The sequence below is a fragment of the Aricia agestis genome, chromosome 5 (assembly GCF_905147365.1).
Source record: "Aricia agestis chromosome 5, ilAriAges1.1, whole genome shotgun sequence".
Lineage (NCBI taxonomy): Eukaryota > Metazoa > Arthropoda > Insecta > Lepidoptera > Lycaenidae > Aricia > Aricia agestis.
Window position 1 is genome coordinate 9,924,689 of NC_056410.1, and position 24,503 is coordinate 9,949,191.

The window sequence follows — 24,503 nt, forward strand, 5'->3', positions numbered from 1 at the left end:
ATCAACCTCTACCAGCACTAGAATATTTGCTGGTAGAGGTTGATTTATCCTTTACCACTAAACTACTTCTAGGAGTGTTTTACTGTTTATCGATGCACCTTAACTACATTTCATCATTTGACAACATCCTTGAGTTACAGAAACCTGACTACATTAATTCAATCATAATGGGCGACTTTAACACTTGTATGGTTAAAAATGATAGTAGAACAAAAGCCCTTCAGTCTATTTTAGACTCCTACAACCTAAGTTTATTGCCACTCATTCCAACACACTGTTCTCCTGGTTGTAGTCCCTCCTTGCTAGATCTTATCATCGTATCATCGCCAAATTCTGTAACCCTACATGGCCAGAGTTCAGCTGAAATGTTTTCGTACCATGATCTAATCTATGTTGCATATAATATTCGCTTGCCTAAACCTAAACGTAAAATGCTTTTCCAACGTAATTTCTCCTCTATGGATCTGGTCAGCTTGAAGGAAGACACACACAATATAGATTGGTCAGCACTGTACGCATCGGAATCAGCTGATACTAAGGTTGAGATGTTTAATAGCCTACTTAAATCCCTATATGACAAACATGCTCCTGTAAAACCAGTTAGAATTAAACATCTCCCTGCTCCATGGTTGACAGATAGTATTAAGTCCCTTATTAGTGCCAAACATGCAGCTAAAGCCAAATACAAGAAAACTAATTCGATTGAGCATCGCGATAGGTATATAAAATTGCGAAATCGGTGTAACACTATGTGTCGCGATGCTCAACGCCGTCATATACATTCATCGATCGAGAATGGTGAGAACACAAAAACCTGGAAGTTTCTTAAGTCACTTGGCATCGGAAAGAATCAACGCGACTCAGATAACTCTTGCGATATTGATATCAACATAATTAATAAACATTTTACTAGCTCTCCTAACTTAGATCCGGATGTTAAGCTGCGTACTTTAAATAAAATTTCCCTTATACCGATTTGCAACTCCGAGCAGTTCTGTTTTGCCCCGTTTACCGAGAGCGAGGTTAAAAGACACGTCATGACGATAGCTTCTAATTCCGTTGGTGATGATAGCATCAGTCGCAGAATGATTATCCCGATCCTGGACATAATTTCGCCAGTCCTTTTACACATTTTCAATTATTGCATATTTTCAATTATTGCGGATCTTGACTCGGAGGTCGTGGGTTCGATTCCCGCGTTGGAAATATGTTATTTCCAAGTTTGGTTAGGACAATGCAGGCTGATCACCTCATTGTCTGACAAGTAAGATGATCCATGCGTCGGATGGGCATGTAAAAAGTCGGTCCTGCGCCTGATCTCTCGTGTCGGTCGTCCGTCCCACTGGGTTATGAGAGTAAAGGAATAGAGAGTGCTCTTGTGTACTGCGCACACACTTGGTCACTATAAAAATTACTCCTGCGTAGCTGGCCTGGTTTCAATGAAACCGGCCACCGTCACCGAAACCGGTGTGGGAGCTATATATATATTGTATATTAACTTGCTCCTTTCCTGATACTTGGAAATCCGCCCACATAATCCCATCACCTAAATCCTCCCGTCCTAAAAATGTTTCCGATTTCCGTCCAATATCAATTCTTCCTTTCCTATCCGTCCTAGAGCGACTCATACATCACCAACTCACAAACTATGTCACTGACAATAAACTACTTAGCGCTTACCAGTCTGGCTTTCGTACAGGCCATAGTACCACTTCGGCTCTGGTTAAGGTGGCAGATGACGTTCGGATCGGCATGGACAATAAGAAGCTTACCGTTCTAACTTTGCTTGACTTCAGTAACGCTTTCCATGTCCATAATCCAAGACCATGACGTTCTTATTGGTCTGCTAGCGTCTTTTAACCTCTCGTCCACTGTAATTCAACTACTCCGAAGTTACCTTGAGGGTCGTCGACAGAGAGTTAAAATCTCTGAATCTTTCTCAGATTGGACTAATACTATTGTCGGTTTCCCTCAGGGTGGCGTCCTTTCCCCTTTACTCTTTGCGTTGTTCATAAATTTCATCACCCTTTTCATTACTGCCTGTTTCCACTTATACGCAGACGATCTGCGAATTTATACCCAGTCAACTCTGGATGAATTACCTGCGGCCGTAGATATTATTAACCGAGACTTATCGGCTATATGCGACTGGAGCAGAGAAAACGGACTTCTTATTAACCCTGTTAAATCTCAGTTAATAATACTGGGCAGTCAGGGACTCGTATCCAGAATTGACTGGAGTACTTTACCATCGGTGTCTATTGACGGAGTTATAATACCGTACAGTAGGGTTGTGAAGAATCTTGGCGTGTACTTTGATGAGCATCTGTCTTGGTTCCAGCAACTGAAAGAGATTAGCAGGAAAATATATTCAACGTGGCATTCCCTGAAGCGTCTTCGGTATGTACTGCCGGTTCCTACCAAAGTAGCTCTAGCCGAATCGTTGTTCCTTTCTGTTCTCGACTACGCGGATGCCTGCTTCATTAACTTGACCGAAGATCAACTCAACAAACTTGAGCGCCTTCAGAATCTGGCAATCAGGTTCATCTTTGGCTTGCGCAAGTTTGACCGGGTATCTGAGTTCCGCAATAAGCTCAAATGGTTGCCCATTCGCTTTCGACGCAATGCCCGCGCACTTTCCTTCCTTTATACCATCCTATTTGATCCCAACAGTCCTAAATACCTAAAAGAGACCTTTAACTTCCGTTATCCCGACAGACATGAGCTGCGTTCCTCTAAAAATCTCCTCCTTGATATCCCCATTCACCACATCAAGTACTTCCACTACCTACTCCTATTCCGTACAATCCGTCTTACTTTGGAACGCCCTCCCTGCCAAAATAAGACTCTCAAAAACTTTAAAAACATTCAAGTCCTCCCTTAAAGAATATTACCTCGATAAGTGTTCGTAATATTATGTCATAACATTAATTTATTTGGAACTGTTTATCATATTTTCATGTGCCTGTAATATGTTACCGTACATAAATTATATTTTATGTTATTTAATTATTTATTTATTTATTTTATTTTATTATTTTTTTTTTCTAATATTTATAATATTAGTATTATAATTGATAAACTAATTATTTTATTATATTTTGTATATAGTATTGTACTTATATGTATTTATTATATTATATATAGGATAGTAAGTATTTATAGGTAATTTTTAATGTTAAGTTTTTTTTATGTTTTATTTTTTATTATAGTTATTCTTTAAGCACAACACCCTTTCTCTAGCAATTTGTTCCTTTCTTTCAAAGGTTGTTTGGAAGATATTGCTATTTAGTAATAAGGCCGCCTTTGTGTACTCTCGTCATTTTATGTGTTTTTATTTTATGTGTGTGGTATTGTAAAATATGTGATTGTGCACAATAAAGTATATTTTCATTATTATTAAAGTTGAAATACAATTAAGTATTTTCTGAAATTTTCAAAAACTTACTTTTACCATTATGGATATAGAGCAAAAAAGGGCAAAAAAACGTGTTTCTTGTATGAGACCCCAGATTAATCATTTATTTTATTTTAGTTGGACTATTAGCTTTTATAGCGACAACAAAAGTACATAATTTGTAAAATTATGTACTTTTGCGGTTCTCGAGATCTAGCCTTGTGACACACGGACGGACGACGGACAGACAGCGAAGTCTAGACTCATTAGGAATAGGCTCCCGTTTTCATCTTTTGGGCAAGGAAACCTAAAAACTAAACAGTATAATATAACTTTATTAAATAAAAGAAAAGATTTTTATGTTTGTGGCTTTGCAAGAACATTAAAAATGAGTTTCGACTTCATAATAATACGTACCAAAGGAAAAATAGTGTTAACAAAGTTAACAATAAAACTATGATAATTAAATTCGATTAAAATATAAATGAAATCAGAACTGCGAATTATGAGATGTACCTACACTCCATACTCGCTCGATAGATGGTGTAGCATTCCCTTTATATCGCGGTATCGCTTGTTTGCGGAGTATAAATAGTATGGTTAAAAAAATCCGGGATAGGTCGTAATACTCAATCGAAAGTAACATCGGTGCGCGAATAACCTCCTGAAAGTTGAAAAGTTGTTGGGCTATCGTCATAGAATTTGTACTTTGTAGAAATAGGTACTTGATAATAACAGGTAAGTACCTGTTATTATCAATTAATTTTACGACCTAGAATATATACCTAGAGATAGAGAATGGGTGCTAAGCTAAGTACAGAAAAGTTTTAACGTGACCTGAAAAGAAACCTTAAAAAAAGAAATGAAATCCCACCAAAATATTGCATAGGCATGCAATATATCTATCGTAAAGTGGCTTGGCAATGAGCACTAGAGAAATAATCAGCGACTGATTGGATTTATTGGGTACGCGTCGTTATATACTAAAAAACACTTTACGCTTGCCGTTTGTGTAAGTATGAACTACCCCAAATATAAAGTTTTATATTTGTTTTTCTTGTGCTCATTGCCGAGCCACTATAATAATTATAAAATAAAGAAAACTATTGATAAATTCACTGAATGTTGATTTAAATTACAAAATAAGTTGAAGGCTTGGCTTGAATGTGATCTGAAAACTTTTTACGATAGATATATTGCATGGCTATGCAATATTTTGCTTGGCCCCTTTTTACATTTAATGTTTTGGTGGGATCGATTTATATTCGGATTGGATTCCTATAGATGTATCATGTACCCATACTAATGTTATTAATGCCAAAGCGTGTGTCTAGTGTCTGTTAACAGAAGTATGGAAATGAATTTTTAGAATTTTGAAACATATACGTTATCAGCTATAGAAATGAAATAAAACTAACTCCTTAAAGGAAATTTTGAAACATATATCTACAGTGAACTGGAGGAAGTAACTTCCTAGGTAACTACCGTACGAGGCGTATCCCCTAAGGCCTAAGCGAATAACTTACAAATTCAACAGTACGTTGCATGTTTATCTTCAATATCCGAAGAATGTTGTTCAACACAAACAGCAAGTTCTAACGCAATATCGTAGCTCACGGAGCCAAACTTTCCTGTAATAAAATTAATAAACGTTCCCTCGGACCGCAAGCGAATAACAGTGCCTAAATATGGGGAGAATTTTAGTTGGTTCCGTGAAAGTGATCGACGTTGGAGACTTGTCCTTCGTCAGGAACTTAGGCAACACGTTTTCTTTATCTCTTCTTTATAGAATTCCCGATGAATAATAATAAAAATCGGCCAAGTGTGAGTTGGACTCGTGCACGAAGCCGTTCCATTATAGAGCAAAAATAGTAAAAAATTGTGATTTTTGTATGGGAGCCCCCCGAATTATTAATTTTATTTAAATTTATTATTAATTATTGAAGTATTAATACAGCTGAGTATTTTGTGAACATTTCAGGTGCCAAACTGTTGTCATCATTGACACCGAGCAAAAAAGTTTGAAAAATCACGTTTGTTGTATTGGAGTTAATTATTAATTTGTTTTTAGTAAGTATTTGTAGTTATAGCGGCAACAAACATACCTACATAATCTGTGAAAATTTCAACCCTTCTTTTATGGTCTACCAGAATCTGATGGCAAATTTTGACGGTAGATTTTCAAAAAAATATCCTTGATCATTCGATAATTTTTTATATTAATTTGCATGTTTCACACACAGAATAAGCCGCTAAAAGGAAAAAAAGGATCAAAATGTTTTATTCCAATTACCCCGGCATTGCTAGAGTCAATTTAATTTCTCACTTTTTGCCATTAGATTCTGGTAGACCTATACCGTTCTTAAGTACACCTGGAGACATACAGACAGACAGACGGACAGACATCGAAGTCTTAGTAATAGAGGGTCCCGTTTTTACCCTTTGGGTACGGAACCCTAAAAATGTCCATGCATTTATTTCCACATACTGTAATTTAAGTGAAAACGTGTTGGTCTTCAAAATAGTTGAACATGATAAACGCAAATGGAAATACATGCGCACTGCACACTGCACAGGCAGTAACGTGTTTGCTCGTTGCTTGCCTTCTGGGTTAATATGTAATGCCAAAAAAACATCACATGATAATAATAATAATATAATAATATCTATGGACGCTTCACACCACGTCAGTCTGGCCCCGTGCTAAGTACCTAAAGGACTTGTGTTACAGGTACCAGACAACGGAAATATATTTAATACTTTTATACTATACATATATTTAAGATTTTTATTATATCATACACATATTTAATACACATCCAGACCCGGGAACATTGAAAACTTTTTGTTCCGTCGGCGGGATTCGAACCCGCGACCCCCGGCTTGAGCTACCAACGCGCTCACCACTGAGCCACAGAGGTCGTTATGATGGACGTTATTTATTTATTTATTTAAATTGATACACCAACAAAATTTTTAGTCTAAATCAAAAGTTAATAACAGGTATACACATCATTCACAATTAACGTTGGACCGCCCCTAGGCACTGACCCGTGCTATATTATAGTATACTATGTTTTATTTCGGAACTTCCCCATATATATCACACGCAAGTTATAACGCGACAACTTTGATTTAAAACACCACCGCCGATAAATGCAAAAACGATTTTAAACGTTAAATTCAAAGTGAATTCCGACTAGCGACGCTGAAAAGGCTGAAGTTGTTAAGTGAACTTTGTCCGACTGTACATTCGCAGTTAATTGAATTTGTGTGAGGAATATTAATAAAGGCGTTAGTGAATTAGCCCTTTCTAGACCTAGTTAATCTAAAGTCTAAACCTTCGCGATAGGCTTGAATGCTAAGTAGAGGCCTAGGCTTTGTACGGTAAAACAAAGGCGCATAACAAAGCCCAAGAAAGGGCAAAGTTTCCAAAACTATCGAGGCCTGATATACCTGTTGTATCGGGCTTCAATAGTGATAATAATTATTTAAACGTTTTTTCAACACAAAGCTTGCTAAGATAATGTTTAATTTAATTGAAATTAGTGTCCGACCGAAGCTTCGGCTTCGGCTTCGGCCGCCTTCGGCCAAAAAAACCACCTTCGGCGAAACCTTCGGCTTCGGCCTAAAAACCGGCCGAAGCCGAAGCTTTGCTGAAGGTCCGAGCAACCGTCGAAATTGAACGAAAGACTGCAGAGTGAGTCGTGAGAGAGCGATGGACCGGCGCGTATGCAGAGGCCACTGGGAATCACTGTTAAATACATACAATAAACAAACACTAAGGGTCAATTTATATTAGCGCCGAGTCGAAGCGCATCGAAGCTAATTATTAAGACTGAACATAACAAATTCAACTTTAACACCAAAGCATTAACGCACTTTATTACTTCTGAGAATTTAAAAAGGCGCGCGCATCCGCACGAAGTCACGTGGATGCGCGCGGCCAATTACGCTGATTGGCCTCGCAGAATTAATGTATTACGTTACGCTCTAGAGTTAAGGTTGAATTTTCTGTGTTCGGTTTTTGGAAATTCGCTTCGCTTCGACTAGTCTGCGCTAATATAAATTGCCCCTAACTTCTAAATAATTTTAATTTGGCATTTGTTTAGACGCTGATACAGATTACAGACTAACATATACGAAAATTGGGCAGTTCTGGAAATATTACATACATACGCGTCGAATTGATAACCTCCTTTTTTTAAGTCGGTTAAAAATTAATTACTGAGAGTCGAGCGATTAAGATTATAAACCTTCGGCTTCGGCCGAAGGTTGTAGCGATTGCCGATTAATCGGCTTCGGCTTCGGCCAAAAATAGACCTTCGGTCGGACACTAATTGAAATTCTATACATTGAGGTAATTTCATTGGCTATGAAGTGGGTTTGAGCACGTTTAAGTAGCCATCTATCTAATTGATATAATTATTTTGTACGTCTCTTTTTAGTTCTGAGCATCGCAGCTCAAATTATTTTTGCAACATGACTAAGAACCACCAAAACCAAGCCCACCATCGTAATATTACCTCGTCACAACATTGGTACAATGATAAGCCTTAGAATTTATAGGCTGACTTGTTGGGGATTACTCAAAGAGCTGGAGACACCTGTAGCCACCTGGTGCTACAATAGCGGTACAGTACAGCCAGGTAATTATTACACCTCACCGTTAACACCGTTACAGTTTACGTGCTACGTGAACCTACGTGACTCACTTAGCCAACACCCAAAGACACCGTGAAATGTTGACATTCCAACCAAATCTATACTTAATATTATAATTGGGAAGAGTTTGTTTGTTTGTTTGTTTGAACGCGCTAATCTCAGGAACTACTGGTCCGATTTGAAAAATTCTTTCAGCGTTAGATAGCCCATTTATCGAAGAAGGCTATAGGCTATATTTTATCACGCTAATACTAATAGGAGCGAAGAAATAGAGGAAACTGTGGAAAAAACAGGATAAATGATTTGAAATGGCTTATTTGAACGCGCTTATCTCAGGAACTACTAGTCCGATTTGAAAAATTCTTAGATAGCACATTTATCGAAAAAGGTTAAAGGATACATTTTATCACGCTAAGACTAATAGGAGCTAAGAAATAGACGAAAATGTAGAAAAAATGGGGGAAATTATTTGAAAGGGCTTATTTGAACGAGCTAATCTCAGGAACTACTGGTCCGATTTGAAAAATTCTTTCAGTTTTAGATAGCCCATTTATCGAGAAAGGCTGTAGGCTATATTTTATCACGCTAAGACTAACAGGAGCGAAGAAATATACGAAAATGTTGAAAAAATGGGGGTAATTATTTGAAAGGGCTTATCTCACGAACTACTTGAGCAATTTTTCTGTTATTTGGCACAGATAAGAAGTAGACCACGTGAAGGATCACAGGCTATTTTTTGTGGACTAATTTGTCTGTGAAATATCTAATTTACGCGGGCGAAAGTGCGCGGAACGTTATATTTCGTGTGGTCACGACATCACGCGTAAACGGCTGGACCCATTTTGCTGAAATTTGGTATAAGGATACTTTGAGTCCCGAAAAAGTACATAGGATACATTTTGTCCTGGAAAAATTTACGGTTACTGTACAATATACTTTTATGTTTTGCGCCTAAACTATTCAATCTATTTTGATGGAATTTGGTATGGAGATACTTTGAGTCTCGGGAAAGGACAAGGGTCAAGGAATAAGTACTAATTTTGTCCCGGAAAATGTGCGGTTCCCGCACAATAAATTTTTATGATTATCACCTAAACTTTTCCATCTATTTTGACGAAATTTGGTATGGCAATACTTTCAGTCTCGAGAAAGGACAAGGAATACTTTTTGTCCCGGAAAATAAACGGTTCCCGCACAATAAACTTTTATGATTTACGTCTAAACTATTTAATCTATTTTGAATCTGGAACAAGGAATATTTTTTGTCCCGAAAAATTGTCGCGGGCAACAGCTAGTATTATAATAATTAAAAAAATTGACTAAGCGCCAATTATTATAGGTTATCGGTAAAATTTAACTTCGCGCTAAAACTAAAGTAGTTTCCCCAGCAATTATATCGTTTAGGAATCGTCGAACTACGAGTTAGACATACCACAGCGCTGCGCCGTCCATTGCCAACAGATAAAATTGACTTCGTACCAAACGTAAAATAGCACGAGCGTTCGCGGTAAATTGATTAGTCGTTTGGGTCTTATCGCGACGGCGTAAGGTAGGTAATCGCTGGCACCGGCGCAGTACTAAACGCATGCTCATTAAACCCGCGGCGCCTTTTTGCGGTCATCAGGTTCAGTACACTTGGCCGTCCTTGTTATTTGCAGATCAAACAGCGCGCTTCATTACCTGTGTGAGGTGAAAGAGGCGCAGCTGAGTAAGCAAACTGAAGCCACTTCACAGATATAATATGATATAGACGAGGCATATCGACTTTAGGGCTCAAAAAATGTCCATATTTGAACTGCCCCACTTTTGGTTGTTTGGGGTTTTCTCAGTATAGTGACAACTAAGCCGAAGCCGAAGCTTTGCTGAAGGTCCGAGCAACCGTCGAAATTGAACGAAAGACTGCAGAGTGAGTCGTGAGAGAGCGATGGACCGGTCGCGTATGCAGAGGCCACTGGGAATCACTGTTAAATACATACAATAAACAAACACTAAGGGTCAATTTATATTAGCGCCGAGTCGAAGCGCATCGAAGCTAATTATTAAGACTGAACATAACAAATTCAACTTTAACACCAAAGCATTAACGCACTTTATTACTTCTGAGAATTTAAAAAGGCGCGCGCATCCGCACGAAGTCACGTGGATGCGCGCGGCCAATTACGCTGATTGGCCTCGCAGAATTAATGTATTACGTTACGCTCTAGAGTTAAGGTTGAATTTTCTGTGTTCGGCTTTTGGAAATTCGCTTCGCTTCGACTAGTCTGCGCTAATATAAATTGCCCCTAACTTCTAAATAATTTTAATTTGGCATTTGTTTAGACGCTGATACAGATTACAGACTAACATATACGAAAATTGGGCAGTTCTGGAAATATTACATACATACGCGTCGAATTGATAACCTCCTTTTTTTAAGTCGGTTAAAAATTAATTACTGAGAGTCGAGCGATTAAGATTATAAACCTTCGGCTTCGGCCGAAGGTTGTAGCGATTGCCGATTAATCGGCTTCGGCTTCGGCCAAAAATAGACCTTCGGTCGGACACTAATTGAAATTCTATACATTGAGGTAATTTCATTGGCTATGAAGTGGGTTTGAGCACGTTTAAGTAGCCATCTATCTAATTGATATAATTATTTTGTACGTCTCTTTTTAGTTCTGAGCATCGCAGCTCAAATTATTTTTGCAACATGACTAAGAACCACCAAAACCAAGCCCACCATCGTAATATTACCTCGTCACAACATTGGTACAATGATAAGCCTTAGAATTTATAGGCTGACTTGTTGGGGATTACTCAAAGAGCTGGAGACACCTGTAGCCACCTGGTGCTACAATAGCGGTACAGTACAGCCAGGTAATTATTACACCTCACCGTTAACACCGTTACAGTTTACGTGCTACGTGAACCTACGTGACTCACTTAGCCAACACCCAAAGACACCGTGAAATGTTGACATTCCAACCAAATCTATACTTAATATTATAATTGGGAAGAGTTTGTTTGTTTGTTTGTTTGAACGCGCTAATCTCAGGAACTACTGGTCCGATTTGAAAAATTCTTTCAGCGTTAGATAGCCCATTTATCGAAGAAGGCTATAGGCTATATTTTATCACGCTAATACTAATAGGAGCGAAGAAATAGAGGAAACTGTGGAAAAAACAGGATAAATGATTTGAAATGGCTTATTTGAACGCGCTTATCTCAGGAACTACTAGTCCGATTTGAAAAATTCTTAGATAGCACATTTATCGAAAAAGGTTAAAGGATACATTTTATCACGCTAAGACTAATAGGAGCTAAGAAATAGACGAAAATGTAGAAAAAATGGGGGAAATTATTTGAAAGGGCTTATTTGAACGAGCTAATCTCAGGAACTACTGGTCCGATTTGAAAAATTCTTTCAGTTTTAGATAGCCCATTTATCGAGAAAGGCTGTAGGCTATATTTTATCACGCTAAGACTAACAGGAGCGAAGAAATATACGAAAATGTTGAAAAAATGGGGGTAATTATTTGAAAGGGCTTATCTCACGAACTACTTGAGCAATTTTTCTGTTATTTGGCACAGATAAGAAGTAGACCACGTGAAGGATCACAGGCTATTTTTTGTGGACTAATTTGTCTGTGAAATATCTAATTTACGCGGGCGAAAGTGCGCGGAACGTTATATTTCGTGTGGTCACGACATCACGCGTAAACGGCTGGACCCATTTTGCTGAAATTTGGTATAAGGATACTTTGAGTCCCGAAAAAGTACATAGGATACATTTTGTCCTGGAAAAATTTACGGTTACTGTACAATATACTTTTATGTTTTGCGCCTAAACTATTCAATCTATTTTGATGGAATTTGGTATGGAGATACTTTGAGTCTCGGGAAAGGACAAGGGTCAAGGAATAAGTACTAATTTTGTCCCGGAAAATGTGCGGTTCCCGCACAATAAATTTTTGTGATTATCACCTAAACTTTTCCATCTATTTTGACGAAATTTGGTATGGCAATACTTTCAGTCTCGAGAAAGGACAAGGAATACTTTTTGTCCCGGAAAATAAACGGTTCCCGCACAATAAACTTTTATGATTTACGTCTAAACTATTTAATCTATTTTGAATCTGGAACAAGGAATATTTTTTGTCCCGAAAAATTGTCGCGGGCAACAGCTAGTATTATAATAATTAAAAAAATTGACTAAGCGCCAATTATTATAGGTTATCGGTAAAATTTAACTTCGCGCTAAAACTAAAGTAGTTTCCCCAGCAATTATATCGTTTAGGAATCGTCGAACTACGAGTTAGACATACCACAGCGCTGCGCCGTCCATTGCCAACAGATAAAATTGACTTCGTACCAAACGTAAAATAGCACGAGCGTTCGCGGTAAATTGATTAGTCGTTTGGGTCTTATCGCGACGGCGTAAGGTAGGTAATCGCTGGCACCGGCGCAGTACTAAACGCATGCTCATTAAACCCGCGGCGCCTTTTTGCGGTCATCAGGTTCAGTACACTTGGCCGTCCTTGTTATTTGCAGATCAAACAGCGCGCTTCATTACCTGTGTGAGGTGAAAGAGGCGCAGCTGAGTAAGCAAACTGAAGCCACTTCACAGATATAATATGATATAGACGAGGCATATCGACTTTAGGGCTCAAAAAATGTCCATATTTGAACTGCCCCACTTTTGGTTGTTTGGGGTTTTCTCAGTATAGTGACAACTAACTGTATAATAAATAATAATGAATGTGTAACAAGCCTCCTGGCATATTTACATTTTTCAAGAACGAGGCGTCTAATCGGGCACGCATTATCTGTTTGCGTTTTGCTTTTCATTATTAACTTTTCAACTCCGTTACGAGCTGTTATAATGTAATGGAGCGTTTCATATCAAATATCAATGTAAAAGTTTCAATCAAATAACGATTAACGATTGACCTTCATATCAACATAAAAGACGATAATCGATTCAAAATGGTAACATTAAGAAGGCGACTAATCCAAAATTGTCGATTTTATAAATCATTTTTGTACTTGATAATAAGCCCCGAATTGTTTAATTTTCTAAACATAGATATTATATATTATATTTCCAAGAATTCGATCTGAGCGAAAACACGATATCGTAAAATTTTCTCGATAGAAAAAAATCACTAAAATGCATCTAACTTTGACATTTTTTTTCATATATTTCCAAAACCATGCATTAAACTAAGTTAATATTTTTACACATCATATAAAATTCTATCACCGAGGGTTCGACCTAGCGGATTTTTAATTTTTTAAGATATTTAAGAAAAACCACATTGGAGCTTCACCGCTAGATTTGTCTCACCTCTCAGTCGCCAACAGTCGCGTTCGCGCGCGCCTGAGGAGAGGATGTACTTCTTTTTTCTTACCTCCGGATTGAGAAAATATTTAATCGAAACCATGGAAAACAAACAAAAATGAAACAGACACACTAAAAGCAACCTTTACAGTAGAAAACAGGAGCCGATGAACAATTGTAGAAGGCTTTTTAATCTATATATATAAAAGAAAGTCGTGTTAGTTACACCACTTATAACTCAAGAACGGCAGAACAGATTTGGCTGAAAATTGGTAGGGAGGTAGCTTAGAGCCAGGAGACGGACATAGGATACTTTTTATCCCGTTCGACAGCGTTCCTGTGTGACTTGACATGAAACGTCAGTCACTATAAAACGTGGTATAACAAAAAAGAATCAGACTTGGAATAACAAAACGAAAATGACAGCTATGTAATTGACGTAAAATGACAGCTATGTAATGACGATGGATGACAATTTGATATTTGTAAGAAATCAATATTAAAACTATTTCTAATAAATAAATAATTAACAAGTGGATTGAAGTGAAGTGAAGTTTAATTAATAATGCCGCGACCAAGACGATCGAATCTTTCCCGACAAAGCCGTAATGCAAGAAGAATACAAAATACTGCAAATGAAAGGACTGAAGAAGAACAAGAAATTGCACGTGAACAGCGCCGCAATAGTATGGCTCGACTTCGTGCTTCTCAATAACGAGAGCAAAGTGAAGCAGCCCGTGAAACAGCTCGGTTGGCAATGCAGAATCGTCGAGCGAACAACAGAAGTCAACAAATAGATAATTTGGGAATTGGGAAGGGAATAGTTGAGGGTAGGGAAGGGAATAGGGTAGGGGTAAGGGGATTGGGCCTCCGGTAAACTCACTCACTCGGCGAAACACAGCGCAAGCGCTGTTTCACGCCGGTTTTCTGTGAGTTTACTATGATGATAACTATGATTGTGAAAATCATAGACCATTTAATCTATTTTGATGAAATTTGGCATGGAGCTATACTCATTTTAATCATGGTTAAATCGTCAAGACAGGACAACGTCTGTCGGGTCAGCTAGTTTAATATAAAATATGTTTATTTGTTTACAAATATGATAATATTATCATGACAAATAATTTGTCAAACCCATATGTTGCGGCCGCACATGCGTAGTGCTTCGTGCTTGAGATGATACCATTGGACGATCTGCGTGTATCGTCCAATGGTATCGTCTCATAGCACGAAGCTTCGTGACGATAGACGAATCAGCGGCCGCGGCAATAGAGATTGAAAAAATAAATCGGCTTTAAATCGATATAGTTTTGACAAAAACTAGTGTATGACAGCGATTTGAAAATCGATTTGGTTTCAATGAATGTCGTACTCGATACTATGGAAATATCGAATAAATTTCTTCGGAACAACGCTACAGTCTTGAAATGATAAGATTAAATTGTCAAACAGTGATAACATTATAATATTATATGCAAAATTCACCACTTCGACCATTTGCTTGATAATAAATAATAATAAGAGTATGAACAAAGGTGACGGAACATTTATGTAAGGATTTAGAAGAGTAAATAATATACTAACATAATGATATATTACAAGGTCTTTTATACCTGTGATATTGCCGTTTTGTTTGAAAAATGTTCTTTTGAGGGTTACCGTACCCAAAGGGTAAAAACGGGACCCTATTACTAAGACTTCAATGTCTGTCTGTCTCCAGGCTGTATCTCAAGAACGGCTATAGCTAGACTTCTGAAATTTTCACAGAATGTGTATAATATCTGTTGCCGCTATAACAAAAAATACTAAAAACAAAATAAAATAAATATTAATCCCATACAACAAAACTGATTTTTTGCTATTTTTTGCTTGATATCAATAATTGCTATAGCTAGGCACTTGAATTTTTTACAAAATCCTTATATTTTAATAATGGATAATAAAATTAATATTTAAGGGGACTTCCATACAAAAATTACAATTTTTGGGCTATTTTTAGCTCTATAACGGTACGAAAACCCTTCTGACTCACACTTGGCTGATTATTTCGAACTTACTTATTTCTGTTATTCAAAGTAATCATCAGTGCAATCAATGCATCTTTGCCAACGCTGTGGCAGTGTATGGATCCGCCCTTCTTGAAAATATCAGCTGGACGGCAGACTACACAAAATCTTTGACATTCCCGAACACATGATTTTAGTATATCGAGATGAAAGAGCTGGGTTTTTTATCAGCACCAGCATCAGAAACGATTCTAGTGATACCATGGCGGATAACTCCGCCGTTAGTTGACGGATTTGCAAAATTCTTTTGTTACTGCATAAGATGTAGTCCGAATTTCGTAACATGTTAACAAAAGTGGTGATCTGATGGTGCAATTCATGAGAAATCGAGGGGAGCTAAAAGGAGGAAACTAGCTGACCCGGAAAACATTGTTGTGCCAATTATTATTTTTTATAGTATCAATATAAAAAGTAAATAAAAACCTATTGTCAGGCCTAACGAATGTACATAGCATTATAATCGGTTGAACCGTTTTGGATGAGTTCGCGCACAGACACTGTGACCCGAGAATTTTATATCGATATATTTTGACTAGATGACCCGGCAAACGTCAGTTTGTCATATATATTATTTCTATTATCAATAATATTATATTATATCAAAAAGTAGATAAAAAATTATCCTCAAGCCTAACGAATGTATGTATGCAAAATTTCATTGAATCGGTTGAGCTGCGGGGCTAAAATGGTCACATTTAGCAATTCCTCTCAATCAATTCAGCAAATGAATTGTCAAAACTGTCAAACTGACAAATGTCAAATCCGTACAAAAATACAGAAATGAATTGCAAGCAGAGTTGCATTTTGCGATTTTAGAAAAATGAATCATATTATGATTCATATCAAGATTCTTCAAAGCGACCATTTTAGCCCCGCAGTTCGCTTACAAACATACAAAATTCTCATGTCACAATGAGAATTTTGTATATTTTAATTGACAATTAATGTTAATATAATATTTTACGCAAATACAATACATACAAAAACTAACCAAATTCGGACGTGGACGAAGACGTGGCTAGTAGATTATATTGAATAAAGTTATAATATTTTTGTAACAACTACAGCAGAATCGATCCAATAGTGTCAGAGCCTATTCGATTTCGATAAATAAACATATCATAAAGTATTACTAGTGTATAAGGCAAAAAGTATTAATAATTTGATTATCAAAGTAGAGATGAAAAATGTGACTCGAACTTCTCAAAATTTTATCTGATATATTTGGTTATACTACGTTCGAACAAAAAGTGGTTACGAGAATAATTACACAGAATAGCCGCGGTGACATTTTGAATGCGTTGGGCGAGTACGGGGGGTATGAAGTGCGCGGGTGAAAACCGATTTTTTTCTGGCATAGGTCGCCCCCTTTACATAGTTATAATTTATAATGGAAACAAAATGATAATTTTTCGTATATACTGAGCACTTACGTTATTGTTCATGATAATTGAACAGTTTATCACAGAGCTTCTAAACTCAATAATTGATGTCAAGTAGTAGGCCCACAACAATGTAATTCGAATTTGGAACACTGACACTAAATCGTTATCATGCTCCGTAGCAAATAGCAATTCGCTGTGGAGATTCGTATTTCGTAGCATAAGGATCAATTCAGACCGCAAGGCGACGCGTTAATGCATTTCTAAAGTATGGATTTGACAGATTTGCAAGACGTCTCACGCTCACGAAATCTGTCAATTCAGTACAAATTTAGAAATGCATCTGCGCGTCGCGTTGCAGTCTGAATTGACCCTTAGGCTGTTCGTCCACCGCCGCCGCCACCGGGACGTCACCGACAAAAATAATTTAAATAAACTGCCACGATGACCCAGGTCTTAGGACTTAAGCGGGGAATTCACTACCGGGCTGCCCGCGGGCCGCCCGGTCTGGCACAAGTCTGCCGCTTGCCCCTATTGAACACACACAGAACAGGCAAGTCAGTCGAATAGATAGAGGGCTGCAGCTCGGTCGTGGACTCATGGACTCAATCTTCTTTGTAACAAATTATAGATCAGCATCGGCATTGATTTCTTTGGATTTTTCAGTAAGTTCGCTGTATTAGCGGCATTAGGTAGATCGGTGTTCATGTAATCCTTGCTTTTAACTTTCTACAAACAAGGATACGGTAGACAGGTAAATGGAAATAAACGAATGTCAAAATTGTTTTTGTTCCTTCATTCCTAAGTTTAGTGTTTGTATTTTTACAACAAACCGTTGCGACCATTCATATATAGACTTGCCCGTGCCCGCGCGGGAAAAATGCGGTCTCGCGGGCAGGCTGCGGGCACGGGCCAACGGGCAAGTCTGTGCCCGTACCTAGGAATTGACGAGTAGACATACGACAGACCTGCCCGTGACGGGCGGCCCGTAGCAGGCGGCCCGATAGTCAATTCCCCGCTTAAAGGCTGCGTCCCCATCAGACACGATGCCGGCGCCGCGCCGTGTCTGATGGGGACGCAGCCTTAGGGTATAGAATTCATTTTGCTTTACGCCACCTTAATGCGGCAGCATAGGTCGTTAGACCCTTTGGTCTAACGACCCTTTAGTCGGTAGAAAATGAAACCTATAGCCTAGGACCTAGATCATAAAATGGCTTTTTATTTGAATTTTTGTCGGTGACGTCCCGGTGACGGCGGCGGTGAACTAAAGCCCGTTCCGTCTAGCATAACACTCCCGAGTCCCAAGTCCCGACACGATTTAATATTGTAGTCTCGCTCTCGTACTGACGTATCTGTTTAATAACACGTTACTCTCACTCTCTACGGCTCGGTGTACGATATGAATATTGTACATGCATTTCCCGCGTAACTCGGCGTTTGATAATACAGACTATTCTTTCCAATGTTCATCTTTTATTTCACAATACGTATTTAGTTTACGTCGACGTCTAAGCGTTCGTATTTCCTATTAAATAAAAGTAGACTACAGCAAAATACGCGAAAATAAAACAATTTACGAGCTATTTAATTTGCGTCCAGAGAAAAACGTCAAAGTTTTCTTGGGCAAAGTTCTACAGACTTTAAATGTTATTCGCCTACTTACTGTCGGAAAGCACGGAAACTCAATTAAAACCCGATCATATCGATTTAGCAATAGTGGTGTGATGTACAGATGACCTCAGAGGCGATAACCGTCGGCGCTTAGGGCCAGAAACCGTCGCTTATCAGCTCTCCAGCTCGCGACGCGCCGCAAACTGCACGAAACGAATTCATGACTATTATGTGTTCCTCTTCCTCCTTCTTAGATTTATTTGCCCGCGGATTCGCTGGTAGGTCTACTGGTCCCATAAACTATGAGTGCCAGATTCAAATTACATAATTAACCGGCAGATTCGGTTAAGGTAGACCTAATGGTTCGTGCAAAATTTTGACACCCTCTTATAATATGGAAACCCCTTCATAGCAAGCAGTAGCTGCTGCTTACGAGATAGGTAAAGTTAGTCTTTTAGCCGTCTGAATGAGTGGGTTGCAAATAAGTCAATTCGGTGTCCATACAACCATACAAGTATATAATATCGTATGTTCAGAAAATCACAACTATGAACTAAATCATAAGCGAGATTATTTCTTCAAGCAAATAAACAGCAATAAGATTTAGATCTCAGAATGATAAAGAGATAGCCAACACTAGCACTTAAAAATAGAACATGGATAATAAAATTAACGATGGTCATAATTTATAAATGACGGGAGATGGTATCCCGGCCCCGTGGTGTAATGGTTTATCTGAAATGAGTCAGCGCGGTTTTAATGGAGATTGCTTTAGGGTTCCGCGGTCCTGGGGACTTTTGCGGAAAAATTAGATGCCGCGTCATTTCCGTTTAGTTGGGTCGTCGGTTCCGCTTTTTCTGGCCAGTAATGGAAGTATTTTCAGCGATTGTTCGGACATGACTTCGTACTTGTTTCCTAACTTTTTCTAGCTTGGTAACGTTCAGCCTATGGATGGATGCGTGGTCAAATAAAACGGTTACGTGGACTTCTTCGAAACTTCAATCGCTTGACCTTGTTTTAGGTTTAACGAGCAAGCTGGAAAATTTCTGTAATTTTATTTGTTTAAAGACTTTAATTTTTGTAGTTTAGATTATTATTACTATCATATTTTATTAAAGGTTCAGTACTGAAAGCTAACTACTTTCATTATAAATTGCAAGCAAAATGTCCAAGGTCTCTTCAAAAGGAGTTCAAAGCCTCTCTGGCATCTACATGAAACCCGCCTTGAAAGTCGTAAATCATTTGCCTGTAAACAAAACCTTTGTCTTATCCACAAACACTCACAATTAAAATATGTCCTACAAATAAAAATAATATCCACACTCCACAGCCGAACATAGAAACTTCTTTTTCCGCTGATATGAGTATTTCGTCGATCGCAATAATTATTGGAACATTTCCGAAAATTCCGCTTTTTTTTACTATTAAAATTAATGTTACATATTTCCGATGCACTAACTGTATAAGTCAATAAACTAGGCTATAATCTGATTATAGGGCATTTTAAAAAAAAACGTGACTGTACCCTTGCAAAAATATGTCTATATTTTTTAAGGTCATTTATTTACCTTTATTTGAATGTCATATACAAGGAAAAATATTGAACTAATGGAATAAGTTAAAAAGAACGCCGAAAACGTTATATTATTCTGATATTATTGAAACAAAATCGAATTTTCGACGAAACAGATTCCGTTGTGCGACTAAATGTAAAATATAATTTAATACAAAAAATAAAGCAATAAATGGATTTCTTCGTTTATTTAATCTAGTGAAATGCATATTTAATTGTTTATTAAAAAAATATAGATAATTTCAAGGATCAACAAGAGTAGCAATTATTTTTAATCCATAGTGTGACTATGTGACCTACCCACTAGGTTATTTTTCATTTTTTTACATGAGTAAGTAATATTTAACATATTTAAAGAAGTTTTTATAACACAAAAACCTTTTATTTAAACATTTTTATTGTTGCACTACTTATAAAAGTAAAAAATTCTTTGATTTCATAGATTTAACTTCATTAATTAGAGGGACGAACATCTCATAATCATAAAGATGTGTTCACATGTCTACGAATTCCTAAGTTATTATTAGACATCGGATTATATGCACGAACAAAGTGCCGAAATATGCACAAAATATGAACAATCAAAAGTCACTAGTGACATTAATAAAAGCGCCAATTTTTATAATTTCATAAAATCCAGGATTTTTAATTTCTTGAAATAAAGACTTTTTAGTTTTTATTTATAAATACGCCAATAATAATTGTCTACCAACATTTTCCGATTGCCATCTTAATGCCCATGGAAGTTAAACTACTATACCGAAATATGCACTATCAACGAAAAATTGCCAAAATATGCACTATCGCCTTAAAAAGTGACATTATATGCATTTGCATATGCAACTATGTAAATGTATATAATCCGATGTCTAGTTATTATAAATCTAAAAATATCAATGACACAAAATGATTTTCAACTTTACTGATAGAAAAGTAGTGGAAATAAAATCAAAATTATTTAAAAAATAAAACTTTTAGGTACTTAAATTTTAAATAGTATATTTGTTATTGTTAAGTAAAGGCGACGCCTAGATAATTTGGCTGTAGCGATATCGATTTTTCAATGACTAAAGCTAAGAAATTAAAGTTCATTGTCAGTATTTATCATGTCTTTGTCTTTGATTTACCCATAGCATAACACGATTGGTCAACTTTACAGAACAACACACAGAATACTCAATCAAATAGACCTGTGTAAAAAAAGGGATTCCTATTTTTCCAACAGAGGAGAGTGATTTAAGCTTCCAAAAATGTAAATGGATTGGTTCAAGCATACACTTTAATTTGCCCATAGCTTATATGAAATGTATTTATGGTTTTTAAATTACGCGACAAAACTATTTTGTCGCTTACGCCCTTTCCATTTTTTGCTGTTCCATTGCTTGTTTTCCGTGAGAGGCCGGGCCGGCCTTTCATAGAAAACTAGCAATTTAAAACATATCCAAAACGGTTTTTTACTTTAACGCGGCGTCACCTTAACACATAAGTAATAAAAAATATATTTGTACGTTAATCGTACCAGTTTTAAAATCTCCAATTTTCTTAATAGAATCTGTGAATAAAAAAATAATTTATTTAAAATGTGAACTAAGCCTTATGCTTTCCGCCTGTTGTGACTTCTCCGTTCCATTATATGTGACCATACGAAAAGTCACAAATCGGAAGTCACGTAATATTACTTTCTTTTACTTTTAAAGTGTTTGTAAATAACCGATAATAGTTATCACAATTTCATTTTTTATACTAAATGCTAAGCTAATTTTGCAACGTGTCAACAGTAAAAACAGTTGGAGAAAGTATAATAATGCTTACAAAATATGGTCACTTATCTGAACAAATAAACCGTTCCTGAAGAACCGTCCAACCTGCGTCCGCGTCTTGTAGCAGATTTTTAACTACTAAATTCAAATTGGAGTTTCTCGATGTACAATGAAATATAGTGCTATCATTTAGTGCCGAAAATATTTTTGTAGTATGTTTATAAAACTGTGGGATATGTGTGGTGGCCAAAGGAAGATCTTCCGACCGAGCGAGGTGTTATGCTCGGTCAGGCCGAAGCCCACGTGATACGTCTCAGCTGTCGTATATATACCGACGCGCTCAGAAAACTTCGATAGCGCGATGCAGGAATGTTAGGCGAATTGTGGGTATCGCCACAAAACTAAAAAAATCGGTCACTAAACAGAACATTCCGGTCGGGTTGTTTTTTCATGATTATAATTTTAATTAATTTGTAGTTAAATTATGTTAGATTTTAAATAACAAGACATTCAATTGATACATTAAATATTTAGGAATCTAAAATATGTTTTTAAGCAACTTACTTTAAGAAAAAAAAAAGTTATTAAAGATTTTGTTACAACTTCTGGGAAGGGGACAGGTGAATTTAATAGTTTTCGGTACTTAAAAACCCTTATAAATCTCATACTAAATAAAATTTTATACAAACGTGAATGTATTTTAATAAAAGAAAACTTGTTTTTGCTCCTACATTAAAATTACAAAATGTTAGTATGTATTTTTTTACAAATAATCTGTAGCGAAGTCAAGGGACAAGGTAAAAACCAGGGGTACACATTTTTTTGAAAATGCCCTATAATTCAATTTAAAAAAAACGCAAAATGATCTCCATAATAAGTATAAAGTCAAATAATATTTGTTCCATTACTGATTCCTAGGGACGATTTCGAAGTCGGTCAGAAAGTATAAAAAACTACTCACAATTTCGCTGATATGGAAGTGCTCGGCGACCCAGTCCCGGCCTTCCCGGAACTCGTCCATCAGCCCCATGAGGTAGAGGGTGTCGAGGCCGTCGACGACGGTGGCGCCGAGGTCCCCGGCTCCGAACACGCTGGTGAGGTGGGCCCGCTTCGAGATCGGCTTCAGCTCGTTCTTGCCCCACGCGTACAGCTTGTAGTTGTTCCACGCGTGACGCATCATCTGCGAACAGGGCTGCTGTTAATGTTTGTGGTATGTGATTGTGCTCTTAGAATTCATAAATATATGCATCGGTATACTACTGATGAGTTACCAAGGTAATGTCATCAGGTTGGACTGTAAGAAAAATATCACGGGTCACCTGATGGAAAGCAACTTCCGTCGCCCATGGACACTCGCAGCATCAGAAGAGCTGCAGGTGCGTTGCCGGCCTTTTAAGAGGGAATAGGGTAACAGGGGAGGGTAGGGATGGGTAGGGAAGTGAATAGGGTAGGGGATTGGGCCTCCGGTAAACTCACTCACTCGACGAAACACAGCGCAAGCGCTTTTTCACGCCGGTTTTCTGTGAAAACGTGGTATTTCTCCGGTCGAGAAAATTATCACAATTTGCGCCAGTGTAAGTACACTACCTTTGAAATAAGTATTTCAAAGGTAAGGGTAGGTACTGGGTAGTTACTTAACATAATATTATTTTAATAATAACCAATTTTAACTATTTTACACATAATTAAAGGTGAGTTATTAATTTAACATGATAAGCACGCATCATTAGTAGTGTTGCCAAGTTAAGTAAATAAATATTAGGTAAGTATTATAAACATCTTAAGCTCAAAAATATCAACCGAACGAATTTAGTCAAGACGAAAAGCAACGTTGCTCTCTCGCGACCCATATCCAAAAGGAAATTCAACACAAAAGATTGCTTTTCATTGAATGAGATTCTCTAGCTTCGCAAAACATATTTTATCCCATGGGGGTAAAGTCAGTAATGTCACGAAAACATTAAAGTACAATATAAAAGTTAATAAATCGTTTACAACCACATATTTTATATAGTATAATAGCCTAAAATGACCTTATTAAGTTTACTTACATTTTATAGTAAGCCTTAATGATTTTTGTCATAGAGAATAAATAATTGAATAACATTATAATAATTATTAAAACCGTAATCATAAGTACAGTGCGTGAGTAGAGCGATTTGTTGTAAAAACCGTTCCCACAGGCCGCGGTAAAACCGTGACAATTATATCACCACCCATGGGAATAGTATAGATTTTACTATTGTATTTGTTGAAAACGCAAAAATATTTAAACTTGATTACATTTTAAATTGATTTTAATTCCTATACCGGTGGTAGGTAATACTTAGGTATGGAGTCGACGCGACTTTTTAACTGCCGCACAAGAATGACTGAAGTTCAATTTAATGAATACTTTGACAGAAAATGTATGGGACTTAAGTAAAAAACTTAATTTAATGATAATATTTAAGTAACTAATATTCGTATCTGACTGAGCTGCGGTCTGCGGCAGAGTATCTATTGTAGAAACTAGAAAGTAAATAATATTTTGTACCAGAATTCAGAAATTTTCGGTTTGAGTTCGAGTTAGATTATTATATAGTTACTGTAACGGATAGTATCAACGTAGTTTATTTTATGACAGTCATTAGTATCTTATATCTACATTAATATAGTCTACTATAGAGCTCTCCTATTTAATGACTTTACAGTGAAAGCTACTTAGGGCGTATCTATCAAGCTGA

General features: G+C 37.1%; 1 protein-coding gene across 2 annotated transcripts in view; it reads right to left on the bottom strand.

Moving 5' to 3' along the window:
• Nucleotides 1-24,503, bottom strand: part of LOC121727175 (mannosyl-oligosaccharide alpha-1,2-mannosidase IA) — a 109,446-nt gene that overhangs the window by 19,587 nt on the left and 65,356 nt on the right. For both annotated transcript variants that reach the window (XR_006035620.1, XM_042114856.1), the window contains exon 2: nt 22,739-22,957. Coding sequence is in view for 1 of the 2 variants with exons in the window: in XM_042114856.1 (XP_041970790.1) it covers nt 22,739-22,957 (219 nt within the window). In the remaining variant the exon portion in view is untranslated. The remainder of the gene's footprint in view (nt 1-22,738; nt 22,958-24,503) is intronic.